The sequence below is a fragment of the Odocoileus virginianus genome, chromosome 10 (assembly GCF_023699985.2).
Source record: "Odocoileus virginianus isolate 20LAN1187 ecotype Illinois chromosome 10, Ovbor_1.2, whole genome shotgun sequence".
Taxonomy (NCBI): domain Eukaryota; kingdom Metazoa; phylum Chordata; class Mammalia; order Artiodactyla; family Cervidae; genus Odocoileus; species Odocoileus virginianus.
The window spans coordinates 46,467,252-46,487,733 of record NC_069683.1 but is presented as its reverse complement, the minus strand read 5'-3'; the positions used below and the strand labels follow the sequence as shown (position 1 = coordinate 46,487,733).

The following is a 20,482-nucleotide window of genomic DNA, read 5'->3' as shown; positions in this document are numbered from 1 at the left end:
GTAAACCAATATCCTGGTTTTCAGGAAATACACACTGAAGTATTTATGGGTAAAGGGGCATGATGTCAGCAAATTACTCTCGAGTAGTTCAGAAAAAGATAATGTATGTCTTACACAGAGAGAAAAAAAAAAATGTGATAAAACATTAATAATTGGTATAATTGGTTACAGGACTTAGGTATACTGCAATTTTTTTTATAGCATTCTTGGGACTTTTCTGTAAATTTGAAAGTATGAAAAACAAAATTTAAGAGTCACCATTCCAAAAAAATGACATACAAAAATTCATTAAAAAAATCATTTAATCCCATCTCCACTTTACACTTACAGATGCGATCTTGGATAAACCATGAAATCCTCAAACTTCTAGAAAGTAGCTACTAATACCATCGCAGGATCATTCTTGATTGGTAGACTGATTTACCAAATAAAAAAAGAGCTTGGGGCAAATGTAGAGGGGAAAGAGAGCCTGGGATCCCTCCCTTCTGAAGCCCCAAGGTCCCCAAACCCCAAAGTGAAAGCCTGAGGGGTTGTGGAAAAGGCGGGCCGCGGTGGGGGTGGGGGCGCACAGTGCAGGCCCGAGAGACCGAGGGTGTCAAACGAGGCACACCTGAGCGGGCTCCACTCAAGTCAATCACCGCCAGGGGGTTTAAGGACGTGCCTCCCAGGCCTCAGCCTCAGTCTCTCCCAGCTCCCCCACCTGGTGCCGGCTGGCCCTCCTCTTCCTTCCTAACCGTGGACCTGAAACTGCAGCACGTCGACTTCTGGGCCAGCCTCCATGGCCAGGTCCCGGGGTTGCTGGACTGGGACATGGGGAACGAGTCCTTTCTGGCCTTCACCACGTCGCACCTGCCCTTAGCCGAACAGAACCGTGAGTGTCCGGGGGGGGGGATGGGCGCGCCAGGCCGGAGGCTCCGGCTCCTTGACCTCCTCCCCGCCGCCCTCACGAGCCCCGTTCCGATGTTGCCATTCTGGACTCCTTGCCCGCTTTGCTGCGCCCCTACCCCCCCCCCCCCAACTTTTTCCAAGAGGCGAGGGGGCCCCAGCCTCGACTGGAAGCCCACGGAAGGCAGGGGCCTGCCTGAACACTGCTTTTCCACCCTCGTCCACGGGCGCCGTCGCAAAACTTTCTAGGTCTCTTTTCAGCCTTTTCTCCGTGGCGCCAACGCCGTTTGGGCACACTACGGGTTTCGCTCATCTTTCTCTTAAAAAAAAATTTTTTTTTAGTCAGTTTTGTCTGTGGTCATATCCCTCTCTTAATACATTGTCTGACGCCTAGAGCCGCTCAGTATTTGCTGAATGGATAGTTGACCGTTGTCTTTTAAAAAAACTTTTTTTAGTTTGGTTCTCAGGTGTTGAGAGTTGAGGTAATTGCTTACTACATTCTTGATATATAATTGCCATCTGTTTGGGCAAAGTAGTTGGATTAACTCATTTTCTTCCTTCAGTCCCCACCCTCTTTCCTCACTTACCACACTCCCAATTCATTTAATGTCTTTATAGATGTATCTTTGAAAACTGCTTAGCATTATTTTGCATTTATAGGTAACCTTACTGTACATAATACTCTTTGCTTCCCCCCCCCCCAATTCACATTGTTTTTGAGAGTTATTTGGGTTGCTAAGTGAAGATCTGATTAATCATTTCTGAGAGCTGTGTGATAGTCTATCATTTGCATATATTATCTTTTCATATTTTAATTTTCGTTACTAACGGAGACAAAACTCCATTGGAACGCCATGTCACCATGAGTAATGCTGAACGTTCCTGTGTCTTGATTCAAGACATATTTACTTATCAAGTGACTTCTCTGGTGGTCCAGTGGTTAAGATTCCACAATTCAGGGGTCCCAGGTTCAATCCCTGGTTACTAAGATCCTGCATGCCACAAGGCATGGCCAAAAAAAAGAGAAATATTAATTGAGCACCTCCAATTTTCCCAGGCACTTTTCCAGACACTCTTGATACACCATGAGCAAAACAGACAGGTCTTCATGGAGCTGATATTCCACTGGGGTCACACAGGCAGTTCATATTAATATATATATACACACATACACACACACGTGTGTGTGTGTGTCTGTAATATATATTATATATATTAGTCGCGGCATGTGGGATATAGTACCCTGACCAGGGATTGAACTGGGGTTCCTTGCTTGGGGAGCATCGAGTGTTAGCCAGTGGACCACCAGAAAAGTCCCAGGAACATATTTGAGCACAGCTGAAGGAGGTGAGATGGTGAGCTGGACCATCCTTAGAGGAAAAGTTTCTCAAGCAAAAGAAATAGCCCGTGTAAAAAGTCCTCAGAAAGGTATATGCCTGGAGTGTTTGAGGAACTTGTAAAGAGGTTAGTGAAGAGTTCAGAGGGTGTGGAGCGTGGAGCAGGTCAGGAAGAGCCCTCTTCCCCTCTGAGGGCATTAGGGTTAACTCTGAGTAAGGTTTAATACGGTTGAAACGTTTGGAACAGTGGAATGACCTGATTGCCAACATAGTGAGTGACCTGTGCCATTACATAGGGTGTTTATACTGGGTTTAATGTCCTATTATCACTGTCAAGATTTTTAATAATTTTTGAACAAGGAACCCCACATTTTCCTCTTGCACTGGGTTTTGCAAATTACATAGCTCATCCTGAATGATCTATAGTCTGAAAAGATCATTGTGGCTGCTGGGTTGAAGTGTAGAGAGACTGGGAACCAGGAAACTATTTAGGAGGCTGTAGTAGTAATCCAGACAAGAGCTGATGGTGGACTGGACCACCAGGGTGGTGGTGGAGGATGTGGTGAGGAGGAACGAGCTGGATTCTCTTGATGGATTGGATGTATTATGTAAAAAAAAAACAAAAAAGATTAGAGGATGACTCCTCCAGAGCTTTTGGCTGACCAAGTTCAAGGTTGGAAGATGTGGAAGATCTGGGGAGGAAAATCAGGAATTCTCTTCTTTACATGCCAAGTTTGAGATATTTCTTAGATATCCAAGTAGAAATGTTGAGTAAGCTGCTGGATATGTTTTAATTATAGAGAGAGAGAGGAATTTTGAAAGTCTGTTACACGTGTGGCATTTAAGGGGAGAAAACAGAGTGAGCCCTAGGGGGCATTCCATTCTAAAGAGATTGGAGAGAAGAGAGATAACCAACAAAAACTGAGGAAATGACCATTGAGAATCAAAACTGAGATTGTCTTTTCCTGGAAATCAAGTGAAGAAAGTGTTTCAAAGAAGGAGTGGTCACAGGAGAGATCAGATCAGGGGTGGGCTGACTTGGAGTTATCAAAGCAGAGCCTTGAGTGTATGGTTTTGGTGGAGTGCAACCTTAAGCATAGTGGTTTTGGGGGAGTGGTGGAGGAGTCTGATTGGCAAGGATTTAAGAGTAGCAGGGAGGGGAAGTGAAGACAGAAAGTACAGGCAATTTTTTCAAGGAGTTCTGCCTCAAAAGAAAGCAAAAATATGGAGTAGTGGCCTGGCACAGAAAGTGGGAGCAAAAGTTTTTGTTTTTTAAAAAGTATTTGTATTTATTTATTTGACTTCACTGAGTCTTAGTTGCAGTTTGTGAGATCTTTGGCCTTTGTTGACATGTGCAGGATCTTTAGTTGCAGCATTTGGGATCTGGTTGTCTGACCAGGGCTCAAACACAGCCGCTTGCATTGGGAGCGTGAAGTCTTAACCACTGGACCACCAGGGAAGTGCCAACAAGTTCTTTTTAATAAGATCAGAGAATTAACAGCATATTTGAATGCTGATAATAGTCCAGAGACAGAAATTAATAACAGAAAAGAGTGTTGCTCTTGCTGTTCAGTTGCTAAATCATGTCCAATTCTTTGCGATCCCATGGACTGCAGCACTTGAGGCTCCTCTGTCCTTCACTATCTCCTGGATTTTGCTCAAACTCCTGTCCATTGAGTTGGTGATGCCATCGAACCATCTCATCTTCTGTCTCCCCCTTCTTCTCCTGCCGTCAGTCTTATTAGCATCAGAAAAGAGAGGAGACAGGAATTCCCTGGCAGTCCAGCTTTTTGGACTCTTTTTTTTTTTTTTTTTGGCACTTTCACTGCCAGGGCCGGGTTTGCTCACTGGTCAGGAAACTGAGATCCCACAAACCTCCAAGAGCTCCCCCCACCAATAAAAAAAAAAAAAAGGTACATTTTGTATGCTTGAGGAGGCACAGAGCCACCTGTGTCAGAGCAAGGACAGAAGGGACAGAGGCCTTATCCTTTGATCCACTGAGATCACCAGTCTGATGATCCTATCACCATTTTTCTTGCTCTCAAAGAATAGAGTTAGAGGGGAAGTCCTCTCTTTAACCTGGAATCCTGCAGTCAGACACAATCACTCTCTTGCATACACCCGTTAGTTCTTTTGGCTCTGGAACACTTGCTACACCAAACCACAACCCTGATTAAATCCAGCTCTCTAAACCAGTGCTTCAAAGCCATAGATCAGTGGATTGGTGTTATCACTGGTATCAAAAGATGGTTGGTGTTGAGAAGAAGATGGCTGGAAAGGGGAGGTGGTGCAACACTTTTACAGGGTGCAGCAATGAGGTTATGGAGAGGTTGCAGTTACTGGCTCAGGTTATTACACTGAGAAGGACTGTTTATATTAGGATGGAAGGCAAAAATTGGGGAGCAGAAGAATTAAAAAAACCTTCGAGGCCAGGGTCTTTGGAGAATCATCTATGTATCAATTGAAACAGCCAAGATTTAAGGCAGGAGTATCATTAGTGACTGTGAGCGAGGAACTAAATTCCTTTAAACGAGGGGAATGGACCAGAGTTAGGTAGGTGATGGCAACAGTGAAGATTAGTGTATAAGTTCCTCTGTTAACTAGAATAGACACACCCAGTGGCAGACAGTAATCTGTAGTGCTGCTTGATTATTCTTCACCTGTACCAGTTGCTATTCAGATCTGCAGTGTAATAAAGGATCCGGTTTCACTGCATCTTTGTCAATGCTTTTTTTTGCCTGTCTTTATAATTCTTGTCAGTTCCATGTAAAGTATTATCTCATTCTTTTATTGTGTTCCTCTGACTAGTGAGGTTGAGCGTCTTCAGGTATCCCCTTCTTCTGATTACGGATTTGTATCTTTTACCCACAAACAGCTTTGTCTTAGCCTTTTATTTTTTGATTTGTAGGCGTTGTCTGTCAGAGAATTGACAGTTTGGGAGATGATTTTTTTTTTCTGGTTTATCATCTATTGATTTTTTTTTTCCCCTTGTGAGTTTTACTGTGCAGACCCTTCTAATTTTTATGTGTTATAATATCTGCATTAAATGTATAGGTTAATTTGAGAATAATTGGCAGCTTTATTGTTGCTTTAGTCACTAAGTTGTGTCTGACTCTTTTGCAACCCCGTGGACTGTAGCCAGCTCTGACTCCTCTGTCCAGAGATTTCCCAGGCAAGAAAACTGGAATGGGTTATCTTACCAACCCAGGGATTGAACCCACATCTCCTGCATTGGTGATGGGTTCTTAGCACTGTGCCATCTGGGAAGCCAATTGGCATCTTTAATAATATGTACTATATGTCTTGGTTTATTGAACTCTTTTAGGTCTTCAAATAGTAATTACATCTTTTTCACATAAAGGTCCACATTATAACTTTGGTTGTTATTGTAAACAGTATCTTTTTGGAAAAAACTTTATTTTCCAGTTTCTTAATGCTGGTATAGAGGAACAGTGGTGATTAGTATGTTGCTCTTATATCTATCAAACCTGTTGGACTCTTATTAGTTCTAATAATTTTTATTACTATATCAATTTTATATGGTTTTCTATGCTAATCTATTTTTTTCCCTGTAAATGATTATAGTTTTGCCTTTTTCTTTCTTATATCTCTTACTACTTTTTCGTTTCTAGATACTGAGCTTTCCAATAAGTATATCATCATTTTCCAGACAAAGACCTAGATTCTTCTGTAATATGACACTCATGGGGACAATGAGGAAGACAAAACCAGTTCCCCCTAACTGGACCAGAAGCCAGATCCATACCAAGCAGCTAGCTCTAATACATACCTGATTTACTCTGATGAGCCCACCATGTATCCATTCATTAATTTAAATTGAGCTCCTCCCATGTCCCATTGAGGGGAACAGTGAGGGAGACAGACTCTAAGCAAGCAATTAGAATAAAATGTGTGCTATATGAGTGTTTGGACAGATAGTCAGAGAAGGCTGCTTTAGAAAGATGTTTAAACAGACTTGATGGATGAGTAGCAATTAATGAGGCAAGCAGGAAGAGGATTTCCAGGAAAGGGAACAGCTTATGGGAAGACCAGGAGATCCAACCAGTCCATCCTAAAAGAGATCAGTCCTGGGTGTTCATTGGAAGGACTGATGTTGAAGCTGAAACTCCAATACTTTGGCCACCTCAAGCAAAGAATTGACTCATTGGAAAAGACCCTGATGCTGGGAGGGATTGGGGGCAGGAAGAGAAGGGGATGACAGAGGATGAGATAGCTGGATGGCATCACTGACTCGATGGACATGAGTTTGAGTAAACTCTGGGAGTTGGTGATGGACAGTGAGGCCTGGTGTGCTGCGATTCACGGGGTCGCAAAGAGTTGGACACGACTGAGCGACTGAACTGAACTGACTGAGGATCTTCCTAGATAAGGTCTGTTGGAGATGGATGGAGAGCCTGGAGCCAGGGCCTTATAGACTATCTTAGGGAATTTAGATTTGGCCCAATGGCAATGGAAAACCGTCAAAAGGTTTACAGTGAAGGGTGGCAACATTGAATTAACATTTTAGGAGATCACTCAAAACTGCAATTGTTGTTCAGTTGCTCAGTTGTGTCCAACTCTTTACCACCCCTGGACTGCAGCATGCCAGGCTTCCTTGTTTTTATCTCCTGGAGTTTGCTCAAACTCCTGTCCATTGAGTGGATGATGCCATTCAACCATCTCATCTTCTGTCACCCCCTTCTCCTTATGCCCTCAATCTTTCCCAGCATCAGGGTCTTTTCCAATGAGTTGGCTCAAAACTGCAATATGATAAAGAAAAGGTAAACAGAACTTTTAGGTTACAGGCTTGGACTGGGATGGTAGAACTTGGTGATTGATTGGCTGTGGCTCTATGGGAAAGAGGAGACAAGAATGATTTTCACTGACAGACATAGAAAACAAGCTTATGGTTACCAAAAGGGAGGTGAGGGAAGGGATAAATTAGGAGTTTGGGATTAACAGATACATGTTACTATATATCAAGGACCTACTGTATAGCACAGGGAACTATGTTCAGTATCTTGTAATAACCTATAATGGAAAAGAATCTGAAAAAGAATACATATATATATATGTGTTGTTGTTTAGTCACTAAGTTGTATCTGACTCTTTTTTTGACCTTGTTGACTGTAGCCTGCTTGGTTCAAGTGCTTGTGGGTTATCCCATAGACAGTTATATTTAAGGGCTAGCAGAGAAGTCTAGGCTAGAAATAAAGATATGGAAGCTTTGAGTTTATAGATGGTGACTGACTGAAGTAACAGGAATTAATGAGATGGTCCAAGGACGTAATGTGGGGTGAGAAGGGAAGGACACAGAGGAAAATGAGAAGGTCAGAGAGGTAAGAGGAAACCAATAGAATAAGACATCATTTCCCAGGCAGGACCCACAGTCACCTCCCAGGGAGGCTTCAACGCCCAGAACCCTGGGGCCACAATGGAAATCCTAGGATGTTTTGACTCTCTTTCTCTTTCCCAGTTGCCAGATATAAACTCCGAATAGTTGAGCCACCAATGCTACCTCTGGGGGAAAAACCCAACCCTGATAAAGATGGTGAGTGGAGGGAAGTGACATGGCCTTGTGGCCTGGGTGGGACACCCAAAGTCCTTGAGCTATGGGCCACAGTCTCCTTTTTTCTCTACTGCAGGTCCAGATTTTGAGCCCAACCTGTGGATGTGGATAAACCCCAACATCATGTTCCCCCTAGGAAAGCTGGAGGTCCCAGAAGCCAGTAAGGGGAAGAATCTGACAACCACAGCTCCCTCCCTTCAGCCAGTCCCAAAAGAAGACTTTGCCAAATGCCCGGAGGCCACAGAGGTGGAGTCACTGTCACCTCCTGGAGACCAATCTCCCCCTTGGAAGCGGTTTGCCACCTTCCCCAGCAACTGGGAGGTAGGGATTTCTGGGGTGGGTTCTAGGCAGGGGGTGGGCCCAGGGATGACGCAGCAAAGGGCTTTGTTTTCTTAGGACTGACAAAGGGTTAATGGGTTCAGAAATTAGCTGTTCCCCCCTCTCTCCTGGGTTGGGGAGAAGCCCAGATGGTGGCCCTGGCCCACCACCCCTTCCTGCCACCTCACCCCTGGAGTCGAGACCATGGAGTCAGGACCAGTTCCTACTCTGTGCTCCTCCAGCTCACAGAAGAGGAGGAGGCCGAGGACCAGGATGACTGCTCCTCTGTGGCTCTCCCATCCTCTCACAAACCGGCCGCCCTCCAGAGTCGGAGGCTTCGGCAAGCCAACAGCCAGGAGAGGAGGCCCTGGTCCCGGCCCCCTCTCAATTACTTCCACCTAATTGCACTGGCATTAAGAAACAGTGCACCCTGTGGCCTCAACGTGCAACAGATCTACAGTTTCACTCGGTATGTGCCAGGGGCCCTGTGAGGAGGGCGAAGGGAGGGGGCAGGGCCCTGTTCTGATACCTTCCAGTTGGCCCGGGGCCCTGGGCTGCTGCCTCAGTTCCCCCCTATGTATCCCAGAGGATCCCCAGGCTCTGCTTCCAGGTTGTCCCCAAATGTGTGTCCTCACCTCACATAGGATAGCCACCACCACCCCTCACATCTAAGAGACTCCAACCTTTCTATAGCTTAGTTCTTCTATATATTTTTTTAAGTTTTTGTTACAATATTGTTTCTGTTTTATGTTTTGGTTTTTTGACCATGAGGAATGTGATTCCTGAGCAGGGATCAAACCTGCACCGCTTGCATTGAAAGGTGAAATCTTAACCACTGGACCACCAGGGAAGTCCCTATCTTAGTTCTTCAAAACATACTTTCACCTGGGTCCTAAGTTCTCTCATATTCCCTCTCAAGATCCCCCAGCAGTTTTTCATGTTTTCCCTTTGGACTAAACTAATCTGGCATGGCCTGTCCCCCAGGGACCCGGGGAAGCCGAGCTGAGAAAGGATTTACATTGCTTTCTGACAGTCAGGTACCCATGAGTATGAGGAGTTTTTCAGACCTTTTCCCTCTGTTAGAAGGGTCAGAATCACAGAATATTAATCCTCAAGAGGTGTCCTCCTTGACCAGGATTCCTCTGACAGGAGCTGGTTGGCTTGATTTCAGCTCTGTTCCAGTTGTCAGTCCTGAGCCCTTGGTAGGAGGGAGGAAGGAAAGCGAGCCTGGGAGTGGGTGCAGGACTGAGTTCAGAGGGTGAAGCTTTGTACCAGCTGCGCAGCCACAGGCCTAGTCAGCACAGTGCAGCATGGGCCAGCTTCTGCGTCACCACCTTGAGAGGAGGGCTGAGGGCTCCTGGCCCCTGGGTGAGAGTGTTCTCCAGGAGAGGCATCTTCCAGAAAGACCACCCCTTTCCTTACTATTCCTCCATGTCCACAGACAACACTTCCCCTTTTTCCGGACGGCTCCTGAAGGCTGGAAGAATACTGTGCGCCACAATCTCTGTTTCCGAGACAGCTTCGAGAAGGTGCCGGTCGGCATGCAGGGTGGGGCCCGCTCACGGCCCCGATCGTGCCTCTGGAAGTTGACTGACGAGGGACACCGCCGCTTTGCAGAAGAGGCCCGTGCCTTGGCTTCCACCCGGCTGGAAAGGATCCGACAGTGCATGAGCCAGCCAGGTGTGAGGCCTTGTCACACGCGAGGTCCAGGGAAGGGACCTGAAGATCCTGACCCGAGGCTGGGTGTGCACGGAAGGAGCCAGGGTCACACCAAGGTGGAGGGGGGCAGTTTCTGGAGGAAGGGGAGAGGCCAGAGGTGTTCTGAGATGCTGGGATGGTGCCTGCCTGAGGGATCCTCACATACACAGGCATGGAACGTGAGGTGTTGGGAGCTTACAGCCTGGGGAAGTGGTGACCACATGATGTGAGAAGCATGGTACGGGAGATTCTCTGCAAAAGGGGGCTTTTTCCTCTCCTGGAGACCAGGTGGCATTTGAGCTAGAGAGAAGTACGTACATCATCTGCCGTGAGAGAGCATTCCAGGCTTAGGGAACAGCAGCTGCAGGGGGCAGACAGATCCCTTTGACTTTCTTCTTTCCTTTCAGATGTGATGTCCTCCCTCTTTGACCTTTAGTTCCAAGAACCAACCATCAACCCATGCCTTATTAAAGTAATCTGCAGCAGCCTCGTGTGCGTGTGTGTGGTCTGAGGATGAGGTAGCACGGGAGGTGCAGGTCAGCTCTGAGGTTGGACACGGGTTGCCCTCAGAGATGTTGGATGCTCCAGAGGCAATGGGCCAGTTGCCTGGTGTGCAGTAAAGGGAGCCCATACTCTTCTTTCCTCAAAGGAAGAAAATACTCAAACTTCTTCGGGCTCTCTCTTTTTTTTTTTTTTTTTCCTTGGGAGATGGCTAGCATAAAGCAGCCAGCCCTGCAAAAGGCCCCCCAAATCACCACCCACTCACAGGAGTGGATGTAATCAGCTGGGGACAGTGAGGAGAGGCCTAGGGAAACATATTGTTTATGGAATAGTTGAAGGGAAGACCTTCTGGGAAGCCATGAGGGAGCAATGAGAAAGAAAGGTGAGAGGAAAGAATTTCTTTGTTAAAACAATTTACTTTTGGCTGCGCTGTGTCTTCATTGCTGTGCTTGGGCTTTCTCTAGTTGCGGCAAGTAAGGAAGGGCTGGTAGCTAGGCTGGTAAAGAATCCACCTGCAATGCAGGAGACCGCAGTTTGATTCCTGGGTCGGGAAGATCCCCTGGAAAAGGGAACAGCTACCCACTCCAGTATTCTGGCCTGGAGAATTCTATGGACAGAGGCCTCTCACAGAGTCAGCCATGACTGAGCAACGTTCACTATCACTATTTGTGGTGCTTGGGCTTCTCATCACGGCGGCTTCTCTTGTTGCAGAGGCTATAGATCTCAGCTGGGCTGAGGTGGCTTTCTGGATTGCAGGAGACTGTCCAGGGCAAAGCCAGCTGTCAGGATCAGACCTGAGCTATAGGGAGAGAAGCCAGGGGGATGGATAAGAAGGGAACAAGATTCAGAACTGTATCAGGATGCCACAGATGTTCCCCACAGTGCTCAAAGATGATTCTGGGTTTCCCATGGGGCTGAAATACCTGTCCTGCTGCTGCTCCCCGTTACCCCGAAGCTGGCCTGCACAGAAGTATGGCTCCAGCCTCAGACATGGTCCCAGGAGACTGGATATCACTCGTCCCCAGAGGTAGCAGTGGGTGGTGCTTGAGTCTCAGGAAGGGCACGCCTTGTCCGTGCAGCTCCCTGGTCTTTGTGGTTGGTCAGGGTTGAGATAGTCTCACTTCTCCTTTCCTCCCTGCTCTCCTTCCTGGCTCTCAGCTCTGATGTAGCTGCTTGTTTCTCCTGCATCCTCCTTGCAGAAGAACGTGCCTCAGGCAGCCATTTTCTGTGTCTTGATGAGACAAACGAGTTAATGATGGCCTTCTTAGCACTGTATCAGTGTGGAGATCGAGGGGGATAGAGTAGAGTGCTTCCTCCTGAAACTGATACACAGTTCTAAATAAAGGGTAGCTATTTTATTGCTCATTGTGATGTCTGGTTAGGATACCCTCTCTGCTCCAGGAGGCTGGTGGGCTAGTAATAGCCTATATCTACTTTCAGTGCTTGGCAACTCTCAGTGGGAACTGGGACCTTGCTATTGCCAGCAATAGTCTTGTTCTCCATCTCTGACTCCCAGGTCAGCTCCCTCTCAGCAAATCACCTGTCCCCTCTCACTGTATCTTTTTTAGCACAAGTTTTCTTAACGCTTCTAAACTTCCATTTCTTTTGCATGCAAATTGGGGATAATATAAGTACACACAGATTTTGATTTTGGAACTAAATAGGACAATGCAAAGTGTATACTCCCATGTCTGGCATATTAACATTAACACTGAGTGCTTATAATTGGACCAAACATCATTTTATGTGCTTTTGCAGGGTTCATCCATACAATTAAACCTGGATTAAAAGCCTTAAGGAGTAGGTACTGTTATTCTCCCAGGTGGCGCTAGTGGTAAAGAACTGGCTTTCCAACGCAGGAGACCTAAGAGATGCAGATTTGATCTCTGGGTCGGGAAAATCTGGAGGAGGGCATGGCAACCCACTCCAGTATTCTTGCTTGGAGAATCCCATGGACAGAGGAGCCTGGCGGGCTATAGAGTCCATGGGATCGCAAAGAGTCTGACACGACTGAAGTGACTGAGCATACATGCACTGTTACTGTCAGGTCATTGAGTGTGATTGTCATTATGTTCATTTTTGTAGTCTGTATCACTAAAATCAGACTGCTTCCTCCCTGGTCTCTGAAAAGTGCTATTCTTGAAAAGTACAAGCAGTATCCCACCTGACCAAAATCTCTACCTTGGAAGAAAGGCCCCAGTTCATGCGTGGTTTGCATATTTTTGGTAACAGAAATGAAGTCTCTCCCTGGTCACCAGTCTATCACCAGAGCCATCTCTTCTCTACTGGTTGCAGCTTTGCCTTCATTCTGGAACATGCACCGAAAGTAGTGCTAGGCCAAGGGCTTTCACTGTCCCTGGGGGGCACTATGGTTGTGCAGTGATTTGGGGCATAAGGCCCAGGAGTGTCCAATGTCAGTGTGGGAGACAGTGTCTCACCTTGAAGAGCTGACCCTTATAGCTTAGACCCTTATACCTATGAATGAGCTGAGCCAAGAACCTAACCTGGTTTTACATCTAAGCAGAAACTATTTGTTGTATTGTTTTATTATACACTGACTTTTCCAGGAATGCAACTCTTATGTAAAATGAAGGAAGACTGTCCTTTTTTTCGTTTGGAAGTTTACCAAGAGTTGTTTGCCGTTTTGGAAAATCACAGACAGCAAAGCTGCTCTGGTATTTAAGTCACCAGTACCACATCCCCGTATTGGCCTGTGTTTGTATCTGTTGTGACCACAAGGATTTTACATGTATAAACAAATATGTGGTGGTGTCAAGGTAGCCAGTATAAAGGAAAAGGATTTTCAATAATCATCTGAATGACATTTCAGCTATTTATTGTAAGAATGTGCAAATGCTCAACTGTTTCATGTTTTCAAATATAGTTTATCCATTAGAATATATTCTTCTTATAAATTTATCTCCCATTATCTTTCTGTTATATTACAGAGCATTACAGTTTGTTGTCTGTTTAAAATTTTATTATGATTTATTTTGGGCTGTACGGGGTCTTCGTTGCTGTGCGTGGGCTTTCTCTAGTTGCGGCAAGCAGGGGTTACTGTTCATCGTGGTGTGTGGGCTTTTCATTGTGGTGGCTTCTCTTGTTGCATAGTTTAGGCTCTAGGGCATGCAAGTTTCAGTAGTTGTGGCTCCCAGACTCCAGAGCTCAACAGTTAAGATGCATGGGCTTAGTTGTTCTTCATCATGTGGGATTTTCCAGGACCAGGGATTGAACCCAAGTCCCCTACTTGGCAGGCAGATTCTTAACCTTCGGCCCACCAAGGAAGTCCTCCAGTTTGTTTGGTTTTAATGATACGTGTAGGTAGGTGATTCTGCCAGCAAGGCTCACCTCAGGGTGGTAGAGATGGTTGTGCGGGACTTCGCTGGTGGTCCAGTGGTTAAGAAACCACCTGCCAATGCAAGGGACACGGGTTTGACCCCTGTCCCGGAAGATCCCACGTGCCATGGGGCAGCTAAGCCCACGTACCACAACAACTAAAGCCCACTTGCTCTAAACCCTGTGCTGAACAAGAGAAGCCAAGAAAGTGAGACGCCCGAGCACCTCAACGACGAGGAGCCCTGCTCGCTGCAACTAGAGAAAGAGAAAGCTCATGTGTAGCAATAAAGATGGTCTTAGAGTATTTGCTCCATTCTAGGGTGTTAAGGCTAATGACATAGAAGACCACCAAACCAAGGAATGTATAAGTCCTTGTTCCAGAGGCACTCGCCCTCGGTGACCTTGGCAACCACTGAGGAAAATACAGTGGAATAAGTCCCTTTCACGTCCAAACTCCAGAGCCTAGCATGGGGCCCGTTAGGTAGTAAGAATGCTGTTTGCTATTACTTGTCACTAGTAACTTCTCTTAACAGAGTCCATGTTCTCTGGAAGCCCAAAGAAGAGAGCAATTAACTTGAGAGGAACCGGGGAAGCCTTCTCACAGAGGACATGAGCACAGGGTATTTTTTCCAGGTCTGGAAAACAACAGCTAGTTCTTCTCCAGAAGAGCTTAGAGGCAGCCCTGCCCCGCTGGGTGAGGGGTCAGGATGCTTTGGGCAAGCAGTTCAGGAGGCTGGGGAGGTGGGGTCAATCAGGGAAGAGAAAGTGACTGGTGCCAAGAAAGAGATGACAGACTCGTGCAGATTCCCGGCTGGAGCAAGTAAAAAACTGCCTTTCTGAGACTTCCCTGTTGTATCAGTGGTTAAGACTCTGCTCTCAATGCAGGGGGCACAGATTCAATCCTTGGTTGAGGGATTAAGATCCTGCATGCACAGCCAAAATAAAGTCTCCAGCCACTGGGGAAAAACAAAACAAGTATACCCCCCCTCCCCCTTTTTGAAAGTTTTTGGCTGTGCTGGGTCTTCATTAGTGTGGGGGCTTTTCTCTAGTTACAAAGAGCATGGGCTCTCATTGTGGTGGCTTCTCTTGTTGCAGAGCATGGGCTGTCTGGCTCAGGCCTCAGTAGTTAACAGTGCCTGGGCTCAGTAGTTGCCTCTCCCCGGCTCTAGAGCACAGGTTTAATAGTTGTTGGCACATGGGTTTTGTTACTCCACAGCATGTGGGATCTTCCCAGACTAGGGATCGAACCTGTGTCTCCTGTATTGGCTGGTGGATTCTTTACCACTGAGCTACCAGGGAAGCCACCAAGTATATTCTTTGAAAAAAAGAGAACTGCCTTTCCCTGGCCCACCTGGAGTGATTTTCTCTGGACTCTCTGGATGCTGTTGTGTTTTTTTTAATATATGGCATCCACCAGAAGGATTGAGGGCCAGGTCATTAGTGTCATCGGCTCTGGGCCCACCCAACACACTGTAGCCAGAGTCCCCTTACCGACCGCCCTTATCTATACAGGTCCCAGGAAGAAGAGGGTCCTGAATCCTAAGCTCTGGTTTCAGCTGATCTGGACTTAGCTTGCCTCACCTGTACTATGTACACATCTTTATCCCTGTCCACATTCTTGTTGATGTTTGGTTTAAGCCACAAGTGGATCCCAAAAGGCAACAGATCAGAAGGAAGGAACACAACAATATAGCCTTTGTGGGAAAAGGAACTCAGAGAAAAATGTGCCTTTGCCCATTTGTTCTCTAATAGACTATTATAGTCCTACACCTACCTCCTCTTTTTTGTTCATTCAACAACTATTCATTTTGATCTTTCATTATCCCTGGCCCAGTGCCAGCTGCTAGGGATAGAGTGAAACCCAAAATGACTCCTCCCTCACAGATAGCAACCTCCCTCACAGTCTCAAAGGATATTAAACAGATGTGCTAATAATGTACAATGATGATAAATCTTAATAAGGTAGACTTAGGTTATTGTGAGAGAGACAATATGGATACTCAACTCCGATTGGAGAGGAGGTCAGAGAAGGCCTTTCTAAGAAAGGTATTTTACCTGAGACCTGTTTAATGAGTAGCCAGGCTGAAGCATGGTGAGGAAAAGTGTTCTAGTAGGTGGAACAGAATAGACAAAGCTCAGGAGGTAGGAACCTCCTCATCTTGGCCTGTTGAGAGAATGGGGATGGGCTACAGAATATGGTAACCAAGGTGATGTTGGGAAGGGAGGCAGAGACCAGACCCTTCTAAGCTATGATGTGAAATTGAGAGGTTTTGTTTTTTTCCCAAGTATAGCGAAAAGTAATTGAAGTAACTGACATAACTCCCTTTAATTTTTAAAATGATGCTTAGCTATTCACTGAAGGTGACTTGTAGGGGCAAAAGTGGAAGCAGGAAGCCTGTAGGGAGATGACTGCAGAATCCAGATGGCAATAGAAAGGGGGAGAAGCAGCCCAATTTGATGCTATAGGGTGGAGACAGAATCAACAGGTCAACAGGATTGATTAGATGCAGAAGAAGAAAAGAGTGACTGAGGTTTTTGTTTGAGTGACTGGGTGAATGAGTAGTAGGTGTGAGCAGTTTTGTGTTTAGAATCTGAGACCTCGCAGTGGTTATGTCAAGATGATAATTGTTGTAAGTCTGGAGTTCAGAAGATAAGGCTGAGCTGAAGATGTAAACACATTTGACAGAGGGATATACAGACAGTATTTAAATCACACTCAATATACTGATGTAGAAAGATATCCACAATGCATTTTTAGGGTGAAAAAAACAGTAGCAGAACAGTATGTTCGATATGATTCCAAATGTGACAGAAACTATGTTTATATAGATACACATATGTTGTTGAAGCAGAAAGTGCCTTGAAGAATATAGATATCGAACAGTAGTAGTCATCTTTGGGGACTGGCAGGTAGCAGAGAGATGGAGGCCAATCTTTTTTATTTATAACCTTGGTACAGTTTTTTTTTTTAATAAGAAATTACTTTTTATAACTTTAAACTTATCCACTAGGCTGTTTTGTAGGTTGATACTATTAATTGTTAGGGAACCATTGACTGAAACTGCCCACCTTGGCCAGGCACAATAATGACCATTTGCTTAAGTTATCTCACAACAGGAGGTCCCAGTAAGGAACATGGTGCTGCCACCAAAAACTGGGAGAGTTTGGGAGGGGCCAAAAGGAGAGCGGAGAAGCCATAATACTGTCCTACCAACCTCCCACAATCCTTCACACTGGAATTCATGTTGGCTGAGAGATGCGTGGGCCACTAGAAAGGACCCTGAGATCAAATATGGGTCAAGCAAGATGACTGGCCAGAGACAACCTGGAAATTAATTCTATGACCATAAGTGCTAGTGGTAAAAATCCCACCTGCCAATGCAGGAGACTTAAGAGACATGGGTTCAATCCCTGGGTCAGGAAGATCCCCTGGAGGAGGGCACAGCAACCCACTCCAGTATTCTTGCCTGGAGAATCCCATGGACGGAGGAACCTGGCAGGCTACAGTCCATAGGGTAGCAAAGAGTTGGACACGACGGAAGCAACTTAGCGCTAGCACCATAAAACCTGGGACTGTGAGCCAGGGGGCAGAGTAGTTCTGGGTTCCCTTACCTCCTGCTCTCTGCCCAGCTGCCCTTTCCCAATAAAGTCTCTTGCTTTGTCAGCACATGTATTTCCTTGGACAATTCATTTCTGAGCGTTAGAAAAGAGCCCACTCTCAGGCCCTCTTTCTGCAACATAATTAGGAGGCTGTTAGCTGCATGTTTCTGAGGCTCTTCCCAGTACAGATTACTACCCCATGGGCATGTCAACACAAGGGTTTCTGGAGTTTTGATGATTTTGACAAACATGCATTGATGACACCTTTCTGCTAGTTCTGCCAAGTCAGGCATGACCAAAACACAGTCCCTACACTTGCTCTTTCAACTGTTAGATTTTCAACTGATTATTGAACAAAATGACAACAAGATGAGCAAAGGATCTTGGAATTGAAAAATTAATCCTGCAGGATCCACTCTGGCAGGCTTGACAAAAGGGGTGACATTTCATTCATTCAATCATGAATTGATCCAAGAGTTTATGAATAGATTGAGGTACTACTATGTTCCAGACAAAATCACCAGCCTTATGGAAATTCCATTCTAGTTCATATTTCACAGCAGTTTCATATTTCTATTATATATAATAGAATTTACCAGGCAGAGCTGGAAAGAAGTAAATTCTAGGCTGGAGAACCAAGGGCTGGAGATGCTAAAGTGCAAAGAAGCTGTGGAACTGTAGGAATATTGCCTGGAGAAGGGGAAGGGCGTGTGGGGTATAAGACTGAAAAGGAGGTTAGGAAACTTAGTATAAAATTCTTGCTGCAAAACTTAAGATACTTCTTGAAGGCAATTTAGACATTAATCAGGAAAGTCATTTTAGAGACTACCTTTAGACCAGAGTCTGGAGAATAAATGGAGGTAAAGTACACCAGACACTTGGAAACCAGTCAAAGATTTTACATGAATCAAAACAAGAAAGGAAGGGAATTGAAATAAAGTGTACTCTGTGAGTGTAAAAGGTGGAGAACAGATTTTAAACATCTCATAAATCCAATAAGACAACTTGTGCAGGGTAGATGTGGGGACTAAAGGAGTGTCACAGATAACTCACTCCAAAACTCCAGGCTTTAACTTGGTGGTATTTTCTGGGAGGATGAAAACTGAATGATCTGAGGAGGAAGATGGTGAGTTCCATTTCACACAATCTAGTTCAAATGGCAGCCCAATAAATAGTGGAGGACTTTAGAGAAACAGTTTCAAAAGCCAAACTGCAGAGGGCTGAGAAGTTAGAATTTGAAGCAGACAGTGTAGACTACCTAATGCAGTTTTGGAACAAATGACAGAGACAGATGAGATAGCTGGGTTGATGGTTGGGGTGTGACAGAATGAGAGAGCTTGGTAAGTCAAGTGAAGTAATAGGTTGCCATGAGAGTGTGGTGAAAATATTTCTGGGTTCCAGTGGGTAAAGCAAAGCCAAGAGGACCTAAGAGCTAGACCAGTGATTTTTTTTTTTTTTTAACAGCTAGGTTTTTATTGTTTATTATTATTTATTTATTTATTTTTGGTTGTGCTGGAGCTTCCTTGCTGCGTGCAGACTTTCTCTAGTTGCAGTGAGCAGGGGCTACTCCCCAGTTGTGGTGCATGGGCTTCTCATTGCAGTGGCATCTTTTGTTGCGAGCACTGGCTCTTGGCATGTGGGCTCAGCACTTGCGGCACACCGGCTTAGTTGCTTCAAGGCATATGGAATCTTTCCAGACCAGGGATTGAACCCATGGTCCCTGCAATGGCAGGCACATTCCTACCCACTGTACCATCAGGGAAGTCCTAGACCAGCAATTCTTGACTGGTCATTAGAATCACCTGAAGGGCTCATTAAATCACAGATTGCTGGGCCCTACTCCAGAGTTTCCAATTCTGTAGGTCTGGGGTGGGGCCCAAGCGCTTGGATTTCTAACAAGCTCGCAGATGCTGATGCTGCTGACCTGGAGGCCACACTTTAAAGATTTTTAAACCTTTAAAGGAGCAAAGTATTTAGCAGCTAGCAAATGCTGAATAATTTTCTCAGTGAATGGATAAGAGTGCTTATATTCATCCCTGCAGTTAAAGACTAGCTGGAAGGTAGGGCCACAAGGAAGGGTAGAAGATGGTGGTCAGAGAAGAACTTCAGAGTTTGAAGTCAGAGAAGGTGCAGTTTTTGGTGAAAAAAGTCCAGGATCACCCCTGCCAGCGGAGTGAGGAGAGGTCAAGGAATTGAGAACTACAAGGGTCATTAAAATGGATCACATCTAGTGAAGGCCTGAGTCTAAGGGGAAGCGCCAACAGGAAGTCAAGCTCTGAAGGGGAGTCTGCCTACTTCCTGGGTCTGAATTATGTAGAGTTGACTGTATACACCCACAGACATTGTAACCCATCCAGGTTAATGCACCAGTACAGGTAACACATGGTCAGGGAAGCTGGGGACCCTGTGACGGCTCTGTTTGCAAGTCCTACAAATAAAGTCTGGGCCAGGTCCCAGCTTTTTTGGAGGGAGCTCTAGGGTGCAGATCACAACAACAGTCTGGGGATTTCAGCCCTATGATCTAGAAGTGACTTGTAAAGAATAAAGTTCCACTAGTTTAGCATGTTTACAGATTAAAGATGTCAGCAATAATTCTGAACCCTTTATAGCTCCCCCTTTACAGTTTTACAGGGGCCGCGTTCAGATCGCTCCTGTAGGGGCATGGGTGTGAGCGACTAGGTCTTAGATTAGGCTTTCCGCCTTCTGCTTCCAAGAGGTCACTGGTGGCTCAGACGGTAAAGAATCTGCTGGCAATGAGGAAGACCGGGGTTCGACCCCTGGGTCAGGAAGATACCCTGGAGAAGGGAATGGTAACCCACTCCAGTATTCTTGCCTGGGAAATTCCATAGCCAGAGGAGCCTGGTGGGCTACAGTCCTTGGGAACACAAGAGTCAGCCACGACTGAAGCGACTTCAGCATGCAAGCACATACATAGTTATTGTAATCACAGAGTACGTGTAAAGTTCTGGACACACACTGAGCACCCTATAAACACGAGTTACGATTTGTTACATTGCACGGGTCCTTGTCAGTGTTCCCGATACGTGTGCGGTCTCCCTTAACTATTGGGGCGCTCTTTCCCTTCACCTTTCCCAGCCAGACAGCATTTGGCGATGCTGGTGACTGGTTGGGTTTACGCACAGGGAGGAGCCGGGAGAAAAGCGTGCGCAGCAGCTAAAGGACTTGCAGTGGCGCCTACCAGCCGCTGGGGGCGCGGGGCCCCGGAGTTCTTCCGCCC

At 45.9% G+C, this 20,482-nt stretch overlaps 1 protein-coding gene across 1 annotated transcript; it reads left to right on the top strand.

The window, feature by feature from the left end:
* The first annotated feature begins 716 nt into the window (after nucleotides 1-716).
* Nucleotides 717-10,413, top strand: FOXR1 (forkhead box R1). The gene is made up of 5 exons (XM_070472872.1): nucleotides 717-871; nucleotides 7,699-7,773; nucleotides 7,868-8,112; nucleotides 8,352-8,578; nucleotides 9,551-10,413. Exons 1-5 carry the CDS (start codon nucleotides 811-813, stop codon nucleotides 10,035-10,037), a joined length of 1,095 nt encoding a protein of 364 aa, XP_070328973.1. The 5' UTR covers nucleotides 717-810; the 3' UTR covers nucleotides 10,038-10,413.
* Nucleotides 10,414-20,482: the final 10,069 nt, after the last annotated feature.

Coding starts and splice junctions, on each gene's coding strand:
- FOXR1 (XM_070472872.1), top strand. CDS start 811: ATGGGGAACGAGTCCTTTCTGGCCTTCACCACGTCGCACCTGCCCTTA. Junction 8,113..8,351: donor CCTTCCCCAGCAACTGGGAG/GTAGGGATTTCT, acceptor GTGCTCCTCCAG/CTCACAGAAGAGGAGGAGGC. Junction 8,579..9,550: donor CAGATCTACAGTTTCACTCG/GTATGTGCCAGG, acceptor CCATGTCCACAG/ACAACACTTCCCCTTTTTCC.